At 41.1% G+C, this 21987-nt stretch overlaps 1 protein-coding gene across 7 annotated transcripts in view; it reads right to left on the bottom strand.

The window, feature by feature from the left end:
• Positions 1–21987, bottom strand: part of GRIA4 (glutamate ionotropic receptor AMPA type subunit 4) — a 516232-nt gene that overhangs the window by 97675 nt on the left and 396570 nt on the right. For 6 of the 7 annotated variants that reach the window (XM_068266875.1, XM_068266874.1, XM_068266873.1 and 3 more), the window contains exon 9: positions 13750–13860. In XM_068266875.1, coding sequence (XP_068122976.1) covers positions 13750–13860 — 111 coding nt within the window. Of the gene's footprint in view, positions 1–10596; positions 11409–13749; positions 13861–21987 lie in introns of those variants that run through there. The other variant, XM_068266878.1, reaches the window with a different exon arrangement.

Below are 21987 nucleotides of genomic sequence, written 5' to 3'. Positions count from 1 at the left end.
TCTGCTTGACTCTCCTTTGACAGATACATATTGTACACCTAGGGCTATGAGCTGTTATGTTATTGTCTTACAAGGACAGTGCTGTATATGTGCATCATCTGCTACCACTCCAATTTCATTAATCTAGTCATTGTGGTTTATTAGTTTGTTAACCTCTAGGGGGTGTACTTGTGTACTTGCCACTGGTCCAAGAAATAGCTTGGAAGTAAAAAAAAAAGGGGAAATAAGCTCAAAATAAAAAAAACAGTAACATGAAAAAGGTGCCCCTAAAAAAGCAAATATACTCTGTTTTACAAGCGAAAGGAAGCATAGTTCCAGCCTGCCTTTTAGCTGCCTAATGTTCACTACTGCTAACACTGTAAGATGACACTATGCATTCTGGGACAGTTTTCTTTTCAACCCTTGCAGCACAAGATTTCCAAAGAGAACATCCACATCCTCCATGAGTTTTAATTTATGATCTGCAGCTGCCTCTGTCTCTTGGGGAGCAGCAAGCATTTACTTGCCTATGGGGGCTGCTCAGTAGCCCCTTATCTATATGTTGGCCTCCATTTTCTATGTACCTGTGCCACAGAACTGTACGTTTTTCGCAGTGATGTCCTGTGTTCCATGACTTCCGCAATACAAGCTGATGACGGGCGATGTATGGTGGAAGATGTAGTTCCTATAGATGTGATAACAACTCCTGGCCAGGAGATGTAGCAACATCAATGAACTACATCTCCCAACATGCATTGTGTGTTTCCGTCAAGCACTGGGGGAGTCAAGAAAAACAGGATATCACTGAGGGAACTTCAACCTGTGGCACAGAGACACAAAGGGTGGTGGCTTCCATATAGAATAAGAAATAGAAAAGACCCCTGTAGAGAAGTGAATGCATGCTGCCCCAACAGCCCACCCAATTAACAAACCACCCTTCAATTTTTGCACTTTGGAGCACCCAGGTGCTCAATTTACTTTAAGGAAAGTTATTAGTGCATTGCACGAGGACTGAAAAGACATCTTTGCATTTCAACCTACACAGCTTAGAGTTACTAGAGCCAGAGAGCATAGTCTATTCCCTACTTCTACATGTGTGCACTTTTACCAGGACACTCTTTATATAATGTACTGTAAAAGGATGCCCCAGAGTGTGCAATGTAACACACTACTGTACTACATATCCACAAAAATATATGACTTGGAATGCAAACAGTGCATTGGACTTGTTTGCTTATGCATAGCACTGTTTTTATGGATGGATCCAGTTTATCAGCATTATTTCACCAAAGCTCAAATGGCAAGTCTGATGTGTAATATGGACTGGTTTTAATAAATGTAGCTTGCTAGATGCGCCAAACTGAAGAATATATTATATTGGAGCATATCCTGAATTAAACATTTTTATGGAAATCTTCAGGACAACTTTGGGAGTCTTAGGCTTTGTTTACATTATAAATCGCCAGCGCTATCGCAAGCGCTGAGCGATTTATACTGTGATTTTTGAAGAGCTTTTTCCCTCCCAAAAGCGCTTTTCTAAGCGTTTTGCTCAACAATTTTGTCAGTCAGGAAGTGAACTCGTTAACCCGGAAATGAATAAATATAATGTATTTATTTATAAAAGCGCTGTACAAAGTGCTTTTTCAAGCGCTTTGCGATTTCCCTATAACTTTCATTGAGCCAAAGAGCTCAGAAAATGGTACATGTATCGCGTTTGCGATTTCAATGAAATCGAAACGCTTACATGTGAACACTGTCAAAGGAAATCATTACACAAGCGCTGTTAGCTTAAAAAATCATCAAACACTGATAGTGTTACAGGTTAGAGGTTTTTTTTTATTTTGCTGTAGAACTCTTTATTATGGATACAACCATAGCTGTAAAAACAGGAATGTTGTTGATCAGTTCTAGGTGTTTGTGCAGAAAAGCATAATTGAAGGATCTGCACAAAAAGAGGTCAACATAAGGTTCTATTTTTCCTTGGTGGTGTGAGGCTGCAGTGGGTATCACCCTGAGCTTGAAGGTCTAAGGTGACAGGTTCAAACCTGGGCCCGGACACTACCTGCATAATCTACCAGCAAGTATTTCTGCAGGCCACTCCAGTACCAGCACAGGTGGGAGCTGCCTGTTGCCAGATAAGAGTAAATTCTGGTTGCTTGAGACGTCAAGCAGCCAGTGCCTAAGTTTAATGATCTCCGTGCTCCCCATCTCACTGATGCAGAGCAGCACGCAGCTGAAAACCTATACCAGAGCTTCACTGCTTACAGCTGAGTTTGGCTCCGATGTGTGCACGTGACCCGATCCGTGGCAGATGACACACGTCAGGAGCCTAAGGAGGATGCAGCAGAAAAGCTAGCAGCCATAATAAGTGAAGGAGTCTGCACCGGGTGCTCTGGTATGTATTTTCCACTGTGGCCTTCTTTGCATTAGTGAGGCAGAGGAATGCTACCATGGCCCCTGTATGCGCTGTTTAGTTGAGATTCCCCCGTTTTATCAGGATTTCTCAAAAACACATTTTTGCTAAAAATCTGTCCGTCAATCTCTGTTCATCAATTTCAGAATAGGTGCCAACATTATCTAATAAGTTTCCTGTGTATGGGTGTTTTAGGGAGTATGTATGCTCCCGGTTGGTCTAATTTAGGCATAAGGGAAGCCGAGACGGCTCTACCTGCCCTAGGTAATCTGGGGAATATATCAAATACAGTATATTCCCCTAAATTTACCTAATGTACTCCTTTTCCAGTGTCATTCAGGGTTCGGCTATTACCAACATCAGAATTACATTGTTTTCAGTGAAATTCCCCTGCATCGCTATACTGTAGCTGCAATTAAAGGACATCCGAGGTGAAAATAAACTGATGAGAAAAACAATGCACCCTCCTTCTCCTAAAATGACTTTTTTAGATATCCAACAGTTTTATTTTATATGTAAATCTAGTTATTTATGTGCTTGGCACTGTACATATACATGTCTATCTCATGTCACGTCACCTCGGTTGTCCTTTAAAATTATAGTCTATGGTGGCGTCCAAAGCAACCTGACTTGGTCTTAGGGCCGGTTCAGATAAGTGACTGCCAGTGGCCATGCATGCCGTTTACCGCTGGGATACACCATGTCCTGCATTGAGATGAATGGCAGTGTTCATCTGTGTTTACCGTCGATTACCAGCATCCTTGCCGTGGTCTATAGAGTTTTCCGAGATGCTGTATGTAGTGTTGGCTGTGTCTGCGGTTCTGTGTCCCCCTAGGGGCTCAAAATGCTATGCAACATCGAAAACCGGGAACCAATGCCTAGCTCTTTCTGCTCAGTAGCATAAAAGCATTTAGCATCGGCTAAACAAGCCACCGGCGGCCAGCCCTGTGAACTGGCCCTAACCTTTCTGCAAGAATCTTCTTAAATTTTCAGCCAACAGTTCTATTGAACACATAAGATTGCCGCCTTTGTAAAAGGAGCTCCGACCATAGAATTCCATGTTGTTTGCCTTGATCAGCGGCTATCAACCATGAAAAGGGGGTCATTATTTTTCCATGGCTATATCATAGAAATGTTTGTAGATACAATTTTATCATGGCTATATTATGCAACTATTTACTGTTACAATACAGGACCTGATTTCATTACGGAAAACGTTATAAACCCCTATTATAATAACGATCATAACTTTTTACCAACATTTGCACCTAAATTGTACAAAGTAAAGTTCACATCTGACATTTACAAATTTCAGCTACAGATAACCATTATATTGCGGCTTCATCAATGTCAGTGAATACCACGTATATCTGACACATAAACTGTGGCTACAATGAGCACGGCAAATACCAGTTATAGGTATTTTTTTTAAAAATTGCACCTACAACAATGTCAGTAGATTGGGGGGTGTTAAGGTTAGGCACCACCAGGGTGGTTTAAGGTTAGGTACCATGGGGGGGGGGGGGGGTTAGGCACCACCATGGGGAGTTAAGGATACGAACCAGGAAGGCTAAGGTTAGGCACCACCATGGGGGGTTAAGGTGAAGCTCCAGGGGGTATTAAGGTTAGGCACCACCATGGAGGGTTAAGGTGAAGCTCCAGGGGGTATTAAGGTTAGGCACCACCATGGGGCGTTAAGGTGAGGCTTTAGGGGGTATTAAGGTTAGGCACCACTATGGGGGGTTAAGGTTAAGGTCCAGGGGGTTTTGAGGATAGGCACCATCAAGGTTGGATAAGGTTAGGCACCACCGGTGGGGCGGTATGAGGGGGGTAGGGATAGTAGACGGTGGGTTTTGTGTGAGAGTAGTGCTAGATCATAGTAGAATATCGGTAAAGATTACCACTATTTTATGATCAGAATGAACCAGTAGAATAACGGCAATGTGACCTATATTCTAATAGAGGTTACATCCAGTGCCTTTTGTAAATGGAATCAGGCTCATCGGCTACAAACAGGCGCCCTTTTATAAACAAAATCATACTCATTGGCATCAACAGGCTCCCTTTTATAAACATAATTATGCTCGCCGGCCACAGCTAGTGCCCTTTATAAATGAAATCATGCATATATGTGGCTAGATAGAGTACTGATTAAGGTCGCTGCCCTTGACATGGGAGACCAGGGTTCGAATCCTGGCTAGGGTCAGTACCTATTCAGTAAGGAGTACAAGGCAAGACTCCCTAACGCTGCAGGGCGGCCCCTTGAGCACGTCCCCTTGGCTGCAGCTCTTGGGCGCTTTAAGTCTGACAGGAGAAAAGCGCTATACAAATGTTTGGATTATTATTATGTATTGGCTACATTTAGCGCCCTTTTATAAACGAAAGTTACATTAAGTGGCCTTTTTCCATGCACCTCTTTTTATATGTACGCGTTCTCACATAGTCCCATACTCAATTCACCTTTTCTCCTAGGTGATATTTTCACACCTTATCAATAAAATGCCCTTTAAGCCACCAGCAAGCAAAAAAATAGTCAGAATAATTTTGGCAGTACTTTTTCACCTTGGTTTTTGGTCCTTTTTCTATTGCAGAGAAGATAAAACATTATCTTCTAGGGGAAAACTTAGGAGAAAAAATGACTTGTATACGGGCCATACACATTTTAAATAATTTTATGTTCCACACAGATTTGGCAAGAATATTGACCCATTTTTTATGCTTCCATTTACTTTGATGGATCTTCCTATGTTATGAGAAACTTTAAAATTCCTCACAGTAGGGCTGCATGATTTTAGGAAAAAAATGAAATTGCGATTTTTCTCTCAGAAATTGCCAGATAGGTAGCCAGTATAGTTGCCCCCAGTATAGGTTAGCTAGGTAGGTACCACCACTATAGTTGCCTCATAGGTTAGCTAGGTAGGAGGCTGTCTCCAGTATAGGTAGCTAGGCAGCATAGGTGTAACGGTGGGAGGAGAGTGGGCATAGTAACAACTTACCTTCCGGGACGACACCGTCAGCTTCTATCTTCTTCCTTCTTCATCTCGCAGCCATCTATCGCGTGAGTACCAGCGCCCCCTGTGATGACATGTGGTTACGTCATCACAGGGGGCACTGTTACCAATGCGAATGGTGGAGGAAGTAGGAAGAAGCTGCGGGGATCCCGGAAGGTGAGTTGCACTACAATTATACGTGTGAAACACAGCTGGTAGCATCGGGTTGCGGTGGGATGCGGAAAAGTACATGTGTTAAAAAAAATCGCTGCCTTGTGAATATGTAATCGTCATGCCCCACATCGCGATTTAGATTTTAAAGGGAACCAGAGACAAAGGTACTTAAAAAATGAAAAAAGATTTTATACATACCTGGGGCTTCCTCCAGCCCCATCAGCATGGATTGCTCCCTCGCTGCCGTCCTCCGCTGCCTCTATTGCCGGTACCGGGTTTTGTCTCTTCCACCGGACGCGGCCAGTTGTACAGCCAGTTGTACGCATCCACAGGGGCCCCCTCCATCTTGCCGGCGCCTGCTTTACGCATGTGCTCGCGCAGTACGGAGGGAGCGCACTGCACGTGCGTCGACTAGCCCTGACTGGCCGAAGAGACGGGACCCAGTACCGGGGGATAGAGGCAGCGGAGGACGGCGGCATGGGAGTGTTCCATGCTGCCCCAGGTATGTGTAAAATCTTTTTTTTTTTTTCATCTCTGGTTCTCTTTAAATTGATATGTCGTGCAACCCTACCTCGCAGTGCAGCATTTCTTTAAATTCCTGGCATTTACAAAATACCATTAAAATTTAACAGAAACTTTATAATATATATTTTTGGTAATTTCTCAACATCTTATTGAACATGCTGACTAATGAACCAGAACTTCAGGCTGGAGATTAATTCTCTCTGACTTCAACAACGACACAAATTGCATGGAATTTGTTTGTTTTAGTTATGTTTACCTGGGTTTCCTGCAGGTGGTTTGTGGATAACCACCTTCATTGATAGTAGCAAAAAGTTTCTGTACCATGTTAGTCAAACAAATTATGTAGGTAGAAAAAACTGTTTTGTAAACATAATACCTTTTAATGGCTGATAAATGATGCATGCTTTCAGGGATCTAGTCCCCTTATTCAGACGTATTTCCAGATGTTAGCTGAAACACTGATGAAGGTAAACAGTAAACACAAAGATTTATTTACCATTTACCTGCATCAGTATTTTACTTCAGCTAACATCTGGAAATATTCCTGAAGAAGGGGACTAGATCCCTGAAAGCTTGCATAATTTAACTTTATCAGTAAGCCATTAAAAGGTAGTACTTTAACAAGACTTTGTTTTTTTTTCTACCTACATAATTTGTTTGGCACACAGTACAGAAACTTTTTTGCTACTATCACTGCAGGTGGTACAGTTTCATCCCTAATACCAAAAATCTACCTGTGAGTTAAATGGCTGTCTCTAAAATCACCTTTGTACAGTAGTAAGGGCACTAAAATGTGAGATTCATTAAGGATCATGGGCGGATATTATCGGTCCATTATATTTGATAAAGCACTGTAAATATTGTGCTACATGTTGATGCTATACTAATACTTGAAGTAAATAATGGATAAAAAGGATTGGTGGATACTGCCTTAGCAGCAAATTAATCTATACCACAGCAGCACATGTAAAGTTATCCTTTGCTTTTTTAGCTCTATCTAGTTAGCGAGTGCAGTAAAAACCGCGCAGGAGATTTGGGCTCAGCCGGCGCCACCATAGGCCGTAATAGGAATAATAGCAATAGCAGTGCTCATTGAATGATTTGGATGCCGTCAGAAGACTGAGCCCAAATTACTATAAAAACACTGTAATATGGCTGCCAGCAATATCTGAAAGCCAAATTACACCTTACCCCCACTATCCATGGTGGCCTGGAGGGGGAATAGTAATTAACGCAGCCGGAAGTTGTGCAAGAGCAGGGTAAGCCATTTACCAGTGTTACTCTGCGCCCAAATCGCTCGGCAGCCGATTCATATGTACTCTCTAGTTAGATCCCAGTTTGGTAGAAAATGCAATAGAAATATAGTAAATACCAAATGCTATTCTTATATAGGGCCATATTTTAATGATCAAGAGTGATGGAGTGCCAAGTTACATGGTTCGTCATTGTCAGTAGTGACCCACTGTATTAGTGAAGCCAACAATTGGACAAAAAGGGCAGAGAAAAAGAAATCCATCAATTTTAAATGATGTGCTAAATTACCCCAAAGCTCTTCTTGCAGTAGTACACATAGCAATAAAAATTTAAGTAACAATTTTTTTATAACTACTCTCCCTTTACTAAATCTATAGACATTCCTCACACTTCACAAAAAAACCCTCCATACCTACCTATGGGGTCCTCAACTTTAGGGGGTCACTTGACCTCATCCTTTAGGCAGACGGCATGTCTTTTCCTCGCTCTAGTGCTGGGCTCACATTCTCCAAATGCTGCCTTATCTTTTTTTCCTCACAGATAAAATTGGAAGGGAGGTCAAGAGTGCCTCCTCCCATAACTCACAGTGCCCAGAGGCTCTGCCATGTTGCTCTCCCAGTAGCCATGCCTCCCACAGCTTGTAAGAAAAAGAGGGCCAGGTAAGTGGTTTAAAAATCATACCATTGTGTGATGAAAGGAGGGGGTGATTGGCATGTAAGCCATGTCCTCCATTCAGAGAACTGTGGGAGATCAGATTGCTGTGGTGACACGGTAGACAGCCTGCAGAAGCTGACAAAACCTTGACAACCTCACAATATTGAATCCTTAAGGGGATGTGGTGAGTAAATGGGGGGAGGGAGGAATTCTGGGAGTGCGAGCCCTACGTGGTAATAGTTAAGGAACTAAGAGAGAGGGGTGGGGAAAAAAACTTGTATGATGGTTTTAGCTTAAAGAGAATCTGTATTGTTAAAATCGCACAAAAGTAAACATACCAGTGCGTTAGGGGACATCTCCTATTACCCTCTGTCACAATTTCGCCACTCCTCGCCGCATTAAAAGTGGTTAAAAACAGTTTTAAAAAGTTTGTTTATAAACAAACAAAATGGCCACCAAAACAGGAAGTAGGTTGATGTACAGTATGTCCACACATAGAAAATACATTCATACACAAGCAGGCTGTATACACCCTTCCTTTTGAATCTCAAGAGATCATTTGTGTGTTTCTTTCCCCCTGCAGCTATCTTCCACTGAAGTGTCAGGCTGTTTCTTACTGCAGAGTGCAGACAGCTCTGCCCATATGTAATTCCTCAGTATGTGAAAGCCCAGCCAGCTCAGAGGAGGATTTATCCAGCTTGTAAAAGATAAGAGAGAAGAGAGAAGCTGCCCTAATCTAAATAATACACAGGCAGTGTGCAGAGAGTGGCCTGGAGGGGGGAGATGCATCACAGAACCACAACACTGAAGAACTTGGCAGCCTTCCAGACACAGGCTGACAAGTCTGACAAGAGAGAGATAAGTTGATTTATTACAGAGATGGTGATAGTAGAACGTGCTGCAGTAAGCCAGAACACATTAGAATAGTTTTTGGAACTTTTAGGATGATAAAAAACAGGATGCAATTTTTGTTACGGAGTCTCTTTAAGGCTGGTTTCACAGTAGGACGTTACAGGCGCACGTTAGTGCAGCCTGTAACGCAGTCCACCGCACAGCAATGAAAAATCAATGGGCTGTTCACAGTGCCCACGTTGCATTACACAGTAACGCTGCGCCATAAGTCAACGTACTGCATGCAGTACTTTGTAAGCGGCAGAGCCGCGTTAGACTGCTTGCACATGCTCAGTAACATTGGGGAGGAGCGAAGAGCGGCCAGGCACATGGCTAATTAATATTCACTGCACTCAGTGACGTGCAGTGTTTACTTCTTGGAACGGCGGCTCTGTGCGGTGATTGGCCGGCGGGACCACGTGATGCCGCATGCGTCCAAGAGTGCGCATCACGGCATCACGGACGCCAGAGTGAGCTGCACAACGCGGCTCACTCTGACGTCCAAAGCAGGGAGCACCAGGCGTTGTGTTAGGGGCACGTTATGCGACCATAACGTCCCCTAAAACGCAACATCCTGGTGTGAAACCAGCCTAAAGGAATTTCGAGGTGAAGAAAGTGTATACAGCTTTACTTACCTAGGGCTTCTTCCAGTCCCTAGAAATCTTTGTTTTCTTCGCTGCAGTTCCACTGTGCTCCAAGGTCTCACTGTCAGCCCCGTTGTCAATTGCCAACCCGCTGCACCTCTCGCATCCACACTACCGCTGCCGGAAGCATTTGACGCATGCGTAGAAAGCTCTCAGCAGCAAGAGCGTGATTTTGAGAGATGCATTCATGTGCAGGGTGGGTCGACGATCCACTACAGGGCTGACAGCGGGACCCTAGTGCATAGCGAACTGCGGTGAGCAACACACAGTATTCTACGGGGTGGAGGAAGCCCCAGGTAAGGAAAGCTGTATACACTTTCTTCACCTCGGAATACCTTTAAGAAATACATCTTAAAACTTTGTTTTGGGGTACATAAAAAAGCAATAAAAACGTATAAAAGGGTTTTCTTTCTCAAATGTTTAGGATATTTTTTATTCATGCTGATTAATGATCACATTTTTCACACGAGGCAATTCATATAAAAAGATAAAGGTTAAGAAAAGCTAAAATTAAAAATACTTAATGAAAATTGACAATGAATTAATGTGAGCAATATTATCTACCTACGTTTGCTCCATATTTTTTTTTTTAATCTATATAAATCCTCAGAGTAGTGCCAGGTAGAACAGGCACAACAAATGCGCAAAGCTAAAAATATTACTTTTTTTAAGAGTGCAAAATTCAGTTTCGCTGAGGACCTCCAAATATAACATGCTATCATCAACATTATTTGTGTAAAAATCTGAACTGCAAAGCTACAATTGCAAGCAATATATAGTAAAATGGCATCATATACAAAATGAAAAACTGAAGTCACACTACAGCATGTAACTAATTAAATGTGTTAAGAATTAAATGCTGTTACTATTGTTGTAGATGTTTTCTAACTATTTATTTTGTGAGCCTGGTTTTTTATATAAAATGTACATAATATACTATTATGAAGGCTTTGTAACTATGTAAAATGATAGTACATTTGGTTTGATTATTTTCCAACAGAATAAAATTGCAGAAAATGCTGAATATTTTTAAATCAAAAGTTGTATACTTTTTATTTAAATTAACCATCCACGCTTGAAAAAGTTTTCTTTTTAATAAATATAATGTAATGGTGTTTAGAATAAATCCTTTAGCTATGTAACAATTTTTTTTAATGAATATCTTAAAGTGATCCCGAGCCAAAGCTCGGGATACAAATCAGAGCCATACCTAACAAAGGGAAGCCTTAAGATTCCGTTGAGGCTTTCCTCACTGTTTTGAAGCCCCCCATTGTTGAGCACGGCTCCCCTCCACATTGGGGCTGCGCAACTCTTCCTTCTGAAGCGTGGCCACGCACAAGCTGCACGAGCCCGCCCGCACATGAGCAGTAGCACAGAGCCCACGTCTCTGGCTTACTGCGCCTGCGCGAGCAGGGGTGGGCTAGGTCAGCTATTGGCTGGGTCAGCCACGCTGGAGGAAGAAGAGCTGCATTGCCCCAATATGATTAGCGACAATGCCTTGTCGCTAATCTTCTGGGGGTCTGAGCTCAGCGACGGGGGATATCAGAGCAGGGAGGGAAGCCTCAATAGGATTCTGAGGCTTCCCTCACTTTAAGTTTCTCATTTTGTACCTGAGCTTTGGCTTTGGTACTCCTTAGGGGAAGGATTGTAGCATTAATACTACAGTGTTTAAATATATCTCCAGGCAATGTTTCAGTAGTGTGATGAGTGTTATCAAGCCATAAGGATATTACTCCACATTGCAGATTAAAATAAAAATATATAAGATTTTACTATTTTGACTACATTGTTGAATTTTACTTGAGCCATAGCAAGGAAAGGTCGCTGGGTCTTGAAAATGTTCTTTCTTGATCAATTTCTTAATATAGGATTCTTCATTAGAGGCTGAAAAGAGGAGGACTGAACTGAAGTATAATTTCCCATTACTGAATCTTTTAGGAAAAAAAATGACAATGTACAAATAGCTCACAGAATGTGTAACATCATGCAGTCTGGCAGCCTTTACACGAAACTGTGTACAATGATCCCATAACAGAAACATTTTTGAAATATTTTTTTAAAAAATCCATTCATTCTAGAAGTGTTCAACAAGTACAACAACAACAACAAATAAATCAGCAGATGCATTAAACACATTATTCCCATTTTAGATTTTTTTCTTTCCTTTTATGTCAAGTGAAACAAAACAGGTGAAAAGTGCAGAGAAATGTTGTGGAAAGTCCAGACAAATAAAGGTCACCCTAGATTCGCCTGTGCTGACAACAGATTTAAAGGGCATGCCTGACTTTTGAAGCTGACAAATACGCTTGATATTACTGCGCAATAAAGAAAGGTGATTTATGTTGTAATGTTCAGTAACAAAAAAAAATGAAGCTGTCTAGGCTTCTCAGAGTTGTGAATGGACAGGAAAATGCACTGTTAAAATTTCAAACGCACCTATTAAAATGATTTCAGTGTGACATATAGGTATAAATCATTGCTTGGGTAATGGGAACTCATCGTGGTGCTAACATTGAGAAATGAATATTCTGACAGCAAGAGTAGCGTATAACTGATATTTTGTGAGTGATTATTTAAACCGAACGCACAAAAAAAACCTAAAAAAGTAAAAAAAAAAATAAAAATGTATCAAATGTCACCAGCTAAACTACTAGTAATTTATACACAGCACGTAAAAAAACAATCTCAAGATGAATGCATTTCAAATCTGTTTCAAGTCAGTTTTTTTTCCCCCTTTTTATTCACCAAAATGTTGTTAAATGTAAACAATTGTAACACTGTAACATGTTGTACAATGTGACCTAACCATTGCTTTTACCGCATGTTATATAAAATATAATTAACTGAAAAGAAACGTAATATATAATATTACTATGACTTAACACTTTAATAATAACAATAACATTTAAGCAAAACGTTTGTACTACAGTATATTCCCATACTTTAATATTCCTCATAAAGTAGCTAGTGTTTGTCCCAGATACTAAGGCAAAAATCTTAATAGTTCTACAATTTTGCTCAGTAATATTTTAAAAGTATATGTTAAAGCTAAATTCTACTCAAAAAATGTTGTTTTGCCATTGCAATGCACATATAATATGAATTGTAAGACAAACAAACATTCCCCCTTGATCACACTGGTGTTGAAAAACCGGATGTAGGTACTAAAATTGCTCATCAGAAGTGATTATTTAAGATTACAGATTGCTGTTTTGTGCATGACTCTTAAATGTTTCTGATCCAGTCTTCGACTTCCCATGTATGCAGGTGGAACTGAGCATAATGTGATGATGTTACCACATCAGTCCAAAATGCAGTGGTGAGGTTGCACACCAAGTACAAGAACAAGGTGCTGGACCCAAGGAGTAATCAGAAAGTATTCAAAAGGTCCACACACTTAGGCAAAAACAGGCTTTTTTTTAATTGTCCCAAACACCAAATGTCCATTTAATCACCAATGAACGTTTCGGGGCAACAGAAGGTCTTCTTTGTCAAGGCATAAACACAATGGTAAATGGTTTATTCTGTTATTGCCTCGACAAAGGGGTCCTGTCATGTCCCAAAGATGGTAATTGGTGACCGAATGGACATCTGGTGTTTGAGAAAATAAAAAAAACACTTCTTTCTATTTAAGTGTGAAGACCACTTGGATACTTTTATGTTGCTTTATGAGTGCTTCAATTTAGAAGCATTTTTTAGGATATAACCGGTGTTGTTCTAAGTAGGATTTTTGCCATGTGATCCTACAATATAACTTCATTATTAAAGACTTTTTAAAAAGAAATCTTAAGGGCTAGAATAGATTTGACCAACCTCACGCAAAACTAACATTTTGTAAATGTGGGAAAGTTGCATCGCACGATAGCATCCTTTTGCACAGATTCTCTACTTGTGACATTTCTCCATGAAAGGACATGCTCTCTCAATTCATCCTTTATAAGTTTGAATATACAAATAAATGGGAAGACCAGCACCAAGAGAAAGGTTTTAAGGATCTGTAAAAAGCAGCTGCCAAGGACACATATTGTCTTGCCACTGGCAACTCCAGGAGATTAGGAAACAGTGATCCACCAATAAATAATTAAATATTACTTTTGAAAGTAGAGTGCCTCTATCTGTTTCCTGTATAAGCATTGTGGTCAAAATAAATCAACACTAATTAAACTTTAAATATATGAAAGCAGGAGGAACACATTCAAGTTTATGTACATTAAAAAAGACTTACCAAAATTGTCGTAACAATAACTGTCCGGTTTTCAATGGCCGAAGAGTCATTTTTTAAAGAAGGTTCATGCTGAAGTAAAACCAGCTTGTCCATATCATTCCAGTAACCAATCTGTAACCAAAAATATTTATTATTTATTTCCAGTGAACTCTCTTAAATTAGCTATACTGACCCTTGCTGCATGGAGCTTCCTTACTTAAAGGACAACTATCGCAAAAATGTGTAAAGTTTAAAAGATAGATACAATATAAATGTACATTTATCCCGGAGTAAAATATAATACATAATACTTTTTCCCAATGTTGCTGTGACTTACAATAGGTAGTGAAAATCTTACAGATCTGTCTGGTTTTGGACTCTACCATCTCTTCATAGGGGATGCTCAGGGTTTTTTTTTATTTACAAAAAAAAACAAAACAAAAAAACAACTTACTGAACTGCAGTTGTCAGTCTTACTGCCAAAACAGTTTGCATTACAGCAGGGAAGATGGCTGACTGGCTGACATCTTTGTATTGATCCTTTCCAGGGAGTGCTTATGCAAAGAATAAAGGAAATACTAACAGCCCCCATAAGAAGATGGACTAGTCCAAAATCTTTCAGATCTGACCACTTTTTAGTACTTGCTGTAAGTGACAGCAACATTGGAAAAAGCAAAAGTAGATTGCATTTTACTCTGGGAGAACTTTACGTTTCATATGGTTTTTTTACATTTTTTTTTCTGCGATAGTGATAGTAATTTGAGTAACAGCATAGTATTCAATGTTGCAAAGCTAAATTCCCAACTCTGTTATTACTATATTTGTTTTCACAAGATGCTAAAAGTATTTTCCATAATTCTTGGTATAGAATTTCTTTGCTAACTGGCTGATCAAAACTACTGGGAATATATTTAAAGGTTGTCACCTCCCAAATTAAACAGCATTTCAGGAGGTATGACTTACCTTTTAATTTTTCATTATACTTTACCTATCCTTTAATCTATTCATTAATGAACAGAGTACAAGTTTCATCACAGTAGTTACAGAAACATCAAGGAAAAGATTTGGAAATTTTTCAGTTTTAAAATACCCATAAGAAGATGGACTAGTTGAAGGTCAGTCCACTTTTTACTACATGTTTGAAAACATGAATGAAAATCATGCAGGCCTAGCTTACCATTTGGTGAGTGTCCTGGATCTTTCAGTCAAATATTTTGCAAAGAAGTTTCCCCTAATAGCGGCACATGATTCAGAACTGCGCAGGCACAGTTACAAGCCTCTGCTGCACAATGAAATTCAGCGCTTGTCCACGTTTAAAGCTTGTGTCTGTGCAGTTCAGAAATCGATATGCACCACTTGGAGTAAGTTTCTGGGTGCCAAGGGAGAAGGATCGGGGATAGGAAACACACTGACCAAAGTGATCGTTTAGCTCACCATGGGTTTCATACAAAAGGTATGTATCTTGATGTGGCATTCGCCAAACATTGCCTTATCTTAAGCAGTGATGAGCACAAATTTTGCGTAATCGTAATTCTGCAATGTAATTCGCGATTATGGTTCAAAATCGTAATGCAAAATTTCTGGAAAAATCGTAATTCATTTTGTTTGTAACCATAATCAGGAACCGTAAGGAAAGAATTGTTTTTTAAACTGTCATTTTTCTAAGTTTAAAACAATGTTTCCTTGCATGCATTTTTAAAATTGATTTTCTCAAAAACGTACAAGCCCTTTTTGAAAAAAAAAATGTTCCACTTGTTTTCATAATAACACTCATTTTGGTGTAATTTTTACCAAAATGAACTTTCTTTCTTTCTTTTTAGTAATTTGTGCTTGAGCAGCTATTTTATGGGACTGGATCAGATAGGTTTCACTCCTCACCGGCATTAGCAAGCCTTGGAAGTCCATAACCCTGATGCCCGTTCATTTGTTGTGTTTCCTTATACTAGGTTTGGTAGATGCTAACCAATGCATACTAATACCTCACCATCAAATTTGGCCCTGTTCAAAGTGTAATGCTGGGAATACACGGCTCGATTCTGAGCTGATTAGATGGTTAGTTAGATAATTTCCGACAGGTCCGATCACCATTCGATCGTCTTTCCGTTCCCAGCATAAGGCCTGGGACCCGCTACAAATTGACAATCACAATTGCTCAGCATTTTCGCTAGCGTTTTGTAAAGTTATTTCAGCAGCAATTCCTGACATTTTTTGTAGCGATTTTATTTTAGGTCTAGCGACTGTAAAAGCGGTGAAATCAGCAATTAGGGCACAGAAGGAAAACAGATCCGTGGAACGCTCTGTGCCGGTAGCCCGCGGTCAATGTGAAGCATCTGTTAATCCGTATAAAAATTACTGCAGATCCAAACTTGCGGTCCATCTAGTGGATTGTGCAGAATGGATCCGTTCAAACAGGACGATGTTAACGGATCCATAGTTTTTTTTAGTGCCAGTGTGTTCCGGGCCTAACTATTAGCTATTTAAGTTTTCAACTTCTATAAGTTCTGCAAGGGATTTTGGGTAACCTGGTGGTTTATGGGTGGTGCAAGACCTACAAAATCACTTTGAATTCTCTATGTCTAACGACTGAAAAAGCAATTTTGTGGCAATCCTATACTTAACATTGCTAGCAAAATAATACTGGCACGGCAGTTGCCATTTGGCCAAATCACAATCGCTTCAGTGGGCTCACCTCCATCCACTCTCATTGTAGGTAGCTTTCTCCACACCCACAAATCAAAAGCATACATTTATCTATATATGACCGTATTTATAGTACAACTTTCACAGCCATATGTTACTACTGGGAAGATGGGCCCATATGCAATTTACTTTTTCTCCTGAGTTTTCTCCTAGGTGATATTTTCATAACTTGTCAATAAAATGTCTTTTAACCCTGCTGGTGGTTAATTTTTTTTGCCACTTAGGCAAAAATCCTTTTTTTAAAAAAAAAAATTTTTGTTTCATGTAAAGCTACCAGAGTGGTAGCTACATGAAACACCACTAGAGGGCGCATGTGTCCCTCTAGTGCGATCGGCATCAAAAGCAAACAGGGAAACGCGTATATAACGCGCTCCCCTGTTTGGCTTCTCCTGTCGCCATGGCGACGATCGGAATGACGTCATGGACGTCAGCCGACGTCTTGACGTCAGACGCCTCCGATCCAGCCCATAGCGCTGCCCGGAACTCATTGGTCCGGGCAGCGCAGGGCTCTGGCGGGAGGGCCCTCTTGCGCCGCTGCGTGCGGGCGATCGCCGAAGAGCGGCGGCGATCGAGCTGTACGCGCGGCTAGCAAAGTGCTAGCTGCGCGTACAGCAGTTTAAAGTGCGCAAATCGCCCCACCAGGGGCTGAGATATCTTCCTGCGCGGCATAGCCCGAGCTCAGCTCGGGCTTACCGCCAGGAAGGTTAAGGTGGCCACTAATGGTCCAATTTCTAGCGAAAGATCGTTTGAGCGATCAGAAAATCTGATCGGAAAAAAAATCGTTTGCTACACCATCAACGAACCAATCTTTGCTTCCTATCTATCACAACCAATCAAGAAAATCCAAATGTTGGTTTGACCAAAATCCAATCGGAGGACTATTTTCATAATCATTCATAATCAATTGTGCCCATCAACTGAGATTATTTTCAACCAATCCGATCAGAATTTCTGTTCGCTCTAATGATTTTTCGCTGGAAATTGGACTGTTAGTGGCCACCTTTACACTACTAGCAAGCAAGAAAATTCTACAAATAATTTTGATAGCACTTTTTTTTCACCTACTTTTTGATACTTTTTCATTTGCAAAATGCGGAAAAGATGAGTCAAAGAGAAAATTAAAAATTGTCTCCAAGGAGAAAACTCGGTAGAAAAGGGGAATTGCATGCTGGCCCATGGCTCTAACTATCCTGATCTTTGTTAGTAAAATGACATCTCTATCCTTTTAGTGTCTTTTGCAAACTTGCCATGGTTTTCCCTCCAAGCAACAAGTTGGTCTGCATTCCTAGCTTCTAGTAAAAATCACAAAACGCAATCACAGCAAAATGACATTGTAAAATCGTATTGTGTACGCAATTTGCAGAATAAAATAGCCCTTATGTCCAGAACTTGCCGCTCAATATATCCCACCCCTTGACAGTCGCCCTTGTAACAAGAAAATCAATGTTAAACACTTCACTTGACAGTAGTTAAATGCCATGACTGATTGGTGTGGTCTAAGAGAGAGAGAGTAGGTGGGGTGATCTCACTCCAGCTGTACTCTGGCCTACAAATTAGTAGCTATCTCAATGCACTAGCCCTAAAAAAACACAATTTTTATTTTAGATTTATGCATGGCTGTGAGTTTCACAGGCAATACTGATTGTTTAAAGTCTTGATTTATTTGTTTAAAGAGAACCAGAGATGAAGCAACCTCTTGTATCTTACCTTATAAATCAGTGGGAACATGACAGTAAACACCTAATCTGCTCTTTGTTTCATTGTGCTCTGTTTAATCTGACTGCTATCACCTCTAATAAGAATCCCCGACTGAGCACTCAGTCTAGCTTTGCTACGGAAAAATTATAGCTGAGTCTGTCTTCTCTGGTGTCTTTTCAAGCCCAAGCCTGCCCCCTTGTGGCTCTGCTATAATGACTCAGCTATAATTATTCCCTGCAAAGCCAGACTGAATGCTCAGTCTGGGATTCTTATCACAGCTGATAACAGACACTTTTAGCAGTGAGGATAAACAGAGAGCATGGTAGGTGTTTTCTCTAATGTTTTTACTGATATATATGGTAAAATACACAAGGGTGCTTCGTCTCTGGTTCCCTTTAAGGGAAATCTGAAGGAAAAATGTATTTATGCGGTAATGAATTGTATGAATTGTATGTGTAGTACAGCTAAGAAATAGAACATTGGTAGCAAACAAGAAAGTCTCATGTACAGAAAGACTTACCACACTTCAGTTGTAATCTATGCAAAAGAGCTTCTCTGAGCTCTTCAACCCAACTTGGTTAAACTCAGTCCAGAATTCTAAATAGCTTAAAGGAAACCAGAGCTGTGAAATAAAGATTTGATATTCACCCGCATGCGCAGAAGGCCACGACTGATGGGGCTGAGACAGTTACCGGGGCTGATCACAGCTGAATGGCCGACCACAGGAGGACGACGAGGGACTGAGACGAGCTTATGCTGCTGGAGGAAGCCGCGGGTGAGTATCAAATCTTCTTTATTTCACAGCTCTGGTAAACTTTACAGCCAAGAAACAGTGAGAGACTGCTTGAGATAAGGTTTTACTGCAGGAAAGTCCAAAGGGCCATCAGCTCTGCTCTGTTTCAAACGGGTAACGTCATGTACATGCGCAGAGTGCTCCTGGCCGTGTGCAGCGGGCCAGCGCAGGCGCATTGATGCCTGACTCTGGCGACCTGGAAGAAGGTGCCGGAGGGCATTTTGGAAGCAGTGGAGGGGCAGAAAGAAGAACGGGGGGGCGGGGGGACGGGGGGGACGGCATCATGAAGGCTCACCATGAATGCCTGTTTCTCATATGTGTTTGGCTCTAGTATCCTTTAAAGAGAAACTGTAACCAAGAATTGAACTTCATCCCAATCAGAAGCTGATATCCCCATTCCCATGAGAAATCTTTTCCTTTTCTCAAACAGATCATCAGGGGGCTCTGTATGGCTGATTTTGTGGTTAAACCCCTCCCACAAATGATGTCAGCGCCTCAAAGCTCTGAGGTCCTGGCATCACACTGTGGGAGCCTTGTTGCATTGTGGGAAATAACAGCTGTTTACAACTGCCAAAAAATCAAGCAGCATCTCCTTCCAGTGACATCACCTGCCAGCAGTAAAAATGTCACCATGTGATAAATGTCTGAATGTAAATCAGGGAGAGGAAAGATTTTACAATGGACAAACACTGACTAAATCATTTATATATAATTATTGTAAAAATGAAGCACTATTTTTTTCATTATCTTCACTGGAGTTCCTCTTTAAGAACTAAACAGACATTTGCATTATCATTCACTGCAAATTACACATAAGGAAAATACACATTTATAAATGAAAATTACTGTTAAGTGTTATATCCTCTTCCAGTCACTCATGAAACTTACACCTGTGCTAGTGTTATGATGCTCCCTGGATTTGGCCCTGGGACTCTGTATCTACCTGAGCAGGCACTGCTGATGAGTCACTGGCTCGGTTAAAACACCTGATACTTCCCAACAGGATTATTTCTGTATTATTTCAGTATAATTTCTGGGCTTGTTGTCTCTAAATTGGCCTCATTAGTTTTAGTGAGTTCCTACACCTGCTACGCATCTGAGAGACTCTGAACCTATATAAACATTTCCTGGTCAGCAAAATCCCACTTCACCTCTTCAGTATCAGTGGTCTCTGGCCCCTTAAGGAACAAAGACCGCAGGTACCATAAACCGGGGCTCGCCGACAAACGCTGCACAAAATTGCCGCTACCAGCGCTCACCCATCGCCTCAGCCCACCCTCTCTGCTGTCTCTATGAAAGCAGAGCTCTGTGAGCAGGTCAGAAGCCGATTTAATTGGCTCCTGACCCTGTGAGCAATTTGAGCCAATAACATCGGCTCACAGTGATGACGGGGTAAGAAACCAGTGAAATCGGCTTCTGACCTGCTCACAGAGCTCTGCTGTCATTAGAAACGGCAGGGTGAGTGCAGAGCAGCGAGATCGGCGGAAGCAGCGGGAACGTGTGGCAGGGGTGTTGAAAACTACGTCCTGTCAGAAATAAACGGCCACAAACAGGATGTAGATTTCAATTGACATGGTTCAGAAATGGTTAAGAAAGGCTCTGCCTTGAACTCTTGCTTCCAATATACCTGACCGGTTTACCTGCTATTCCTGATTCTCATTCTGACCCTGTTCCCACGTGCCCTCTGGTACGTATCTGACCTTCTGTTATGACCCAACTTGCACTTGATTTTGCTAATTGTCTGCCTACCCCAACCACTGGTCATAATCTCTAACATGTCTGAACTCTGGCTGTCCTGACATTGGCTTGTCTTGACCTACAATTGAATGCTGCCTGCCCTTGACCTCGGCTAGTCTGACCCTGCCTTCATATATCTGCCTGCTATTTGCCTGAACAGTTAGTGGTATCCTCCATACTTGCCAGGTCAGGAGTCAGCTGAATACTGTAAAGTATAGAAAAAGTTAAAGAGACACTGAAGCGGAAAAAAAATATATGATATAGTGAATTGGTTGTGTACTATGAATAATTACTAGAAGATTAGCAGCTAAGAAAATATTCTCATACTTTTATTTTCTGGTATATAGTGTTTTTTCTAACATTGCATCATTCTATAATATGTGCAGATTACACAACACTCAGCATTCAAAATGAGTCTTTCAGAGCAGTCTGTGAAGTAATGACCTCTCCTCTAGGAGAGGAAAAGTAAATAGTCCAGGAACAGTTGAGATAATAAAAGTCAAATAACAGCCCTCTCCGCGACTAACTTAGTCGGAGAGCTTAATGGCTTGTTTGCATAGAGATAACAACTGGAGTTTCTCAACTCTTCCTGTACTGGAAACAATTACACTGATGTATCTGATCTTAATGTTTTATTTCTTAGCTGTGCTACACATACAAATCATAATATCATCATTTTTTTTCCGCTTCAGTGTCTCTTTAAATAGCAAACCGCAGCCTGCAAATGTTCTGCTGGTGAGACACCATAATGTACCGGCACTGCCTTTTGGGGGAAATCACAGCACATGTCTCTCTGGCCTATACTTAGCATTTCTTTCCAGAGGAAACATTGTACCACTTTTAGAAAGTAATATCTGGAAGAAATCATACTGCTAAGGAGGTTAAAGAGAACCCAAAGCGGCATAAAATAGAAAGAAGAAAAAGATACCAACAGAAGAGGGAAGCTTCTGGATTCTCAAGAGGCTTTGCACATTCTCCTACAGACTACTGCCCAGAACCCTTTGATGTTTATGCCAACGCTCCTGTTCATGCAGGAGAGCCATACTGCGCTTAGGCAAGTACGGCTGTGCCAGTGCACTAGACCGAAGCAGCTTGTATGTGCAGGCACGGAGGCAGTACAGCTGGGCTCGTGCATAAAGAGCAGAGCAGGGCAAACTTTAACAGCTTCCTGGGTTCGGGGAGCACAGCCACGCGAACATATCCAACAACCTTTCATCTGATATGCTCCAGGGAGGCGTTTGCCCCAACGATGGGGGCCAGGAGAACATGAGAAACATCTGCAAGATCCACAGGATCCCCTATTCTTAGGTAAGTATATCATATTTTTTATA

The sequence above is a fragment of the Hyperolius riggenbachi genome, chromosome 2 (genome assembly GCF_040937935.1).
Source record: "Hyperolius riggenbachi isolate aHypRig1 chromosome 2, aHypRig1.pri, whole genome shotgun sequence".
NCBI lineage: Eukaryota > Metazoa > Chordata > Amphibia > Anura > Hyperoliidae > Hyperolius > Hyperolius riggenbachi.
The sequence above is the reverse complement of the archived record's forward strand: the minus strand, read 5'-3'. Positions and strand labels throughout refer to the sequence as shown.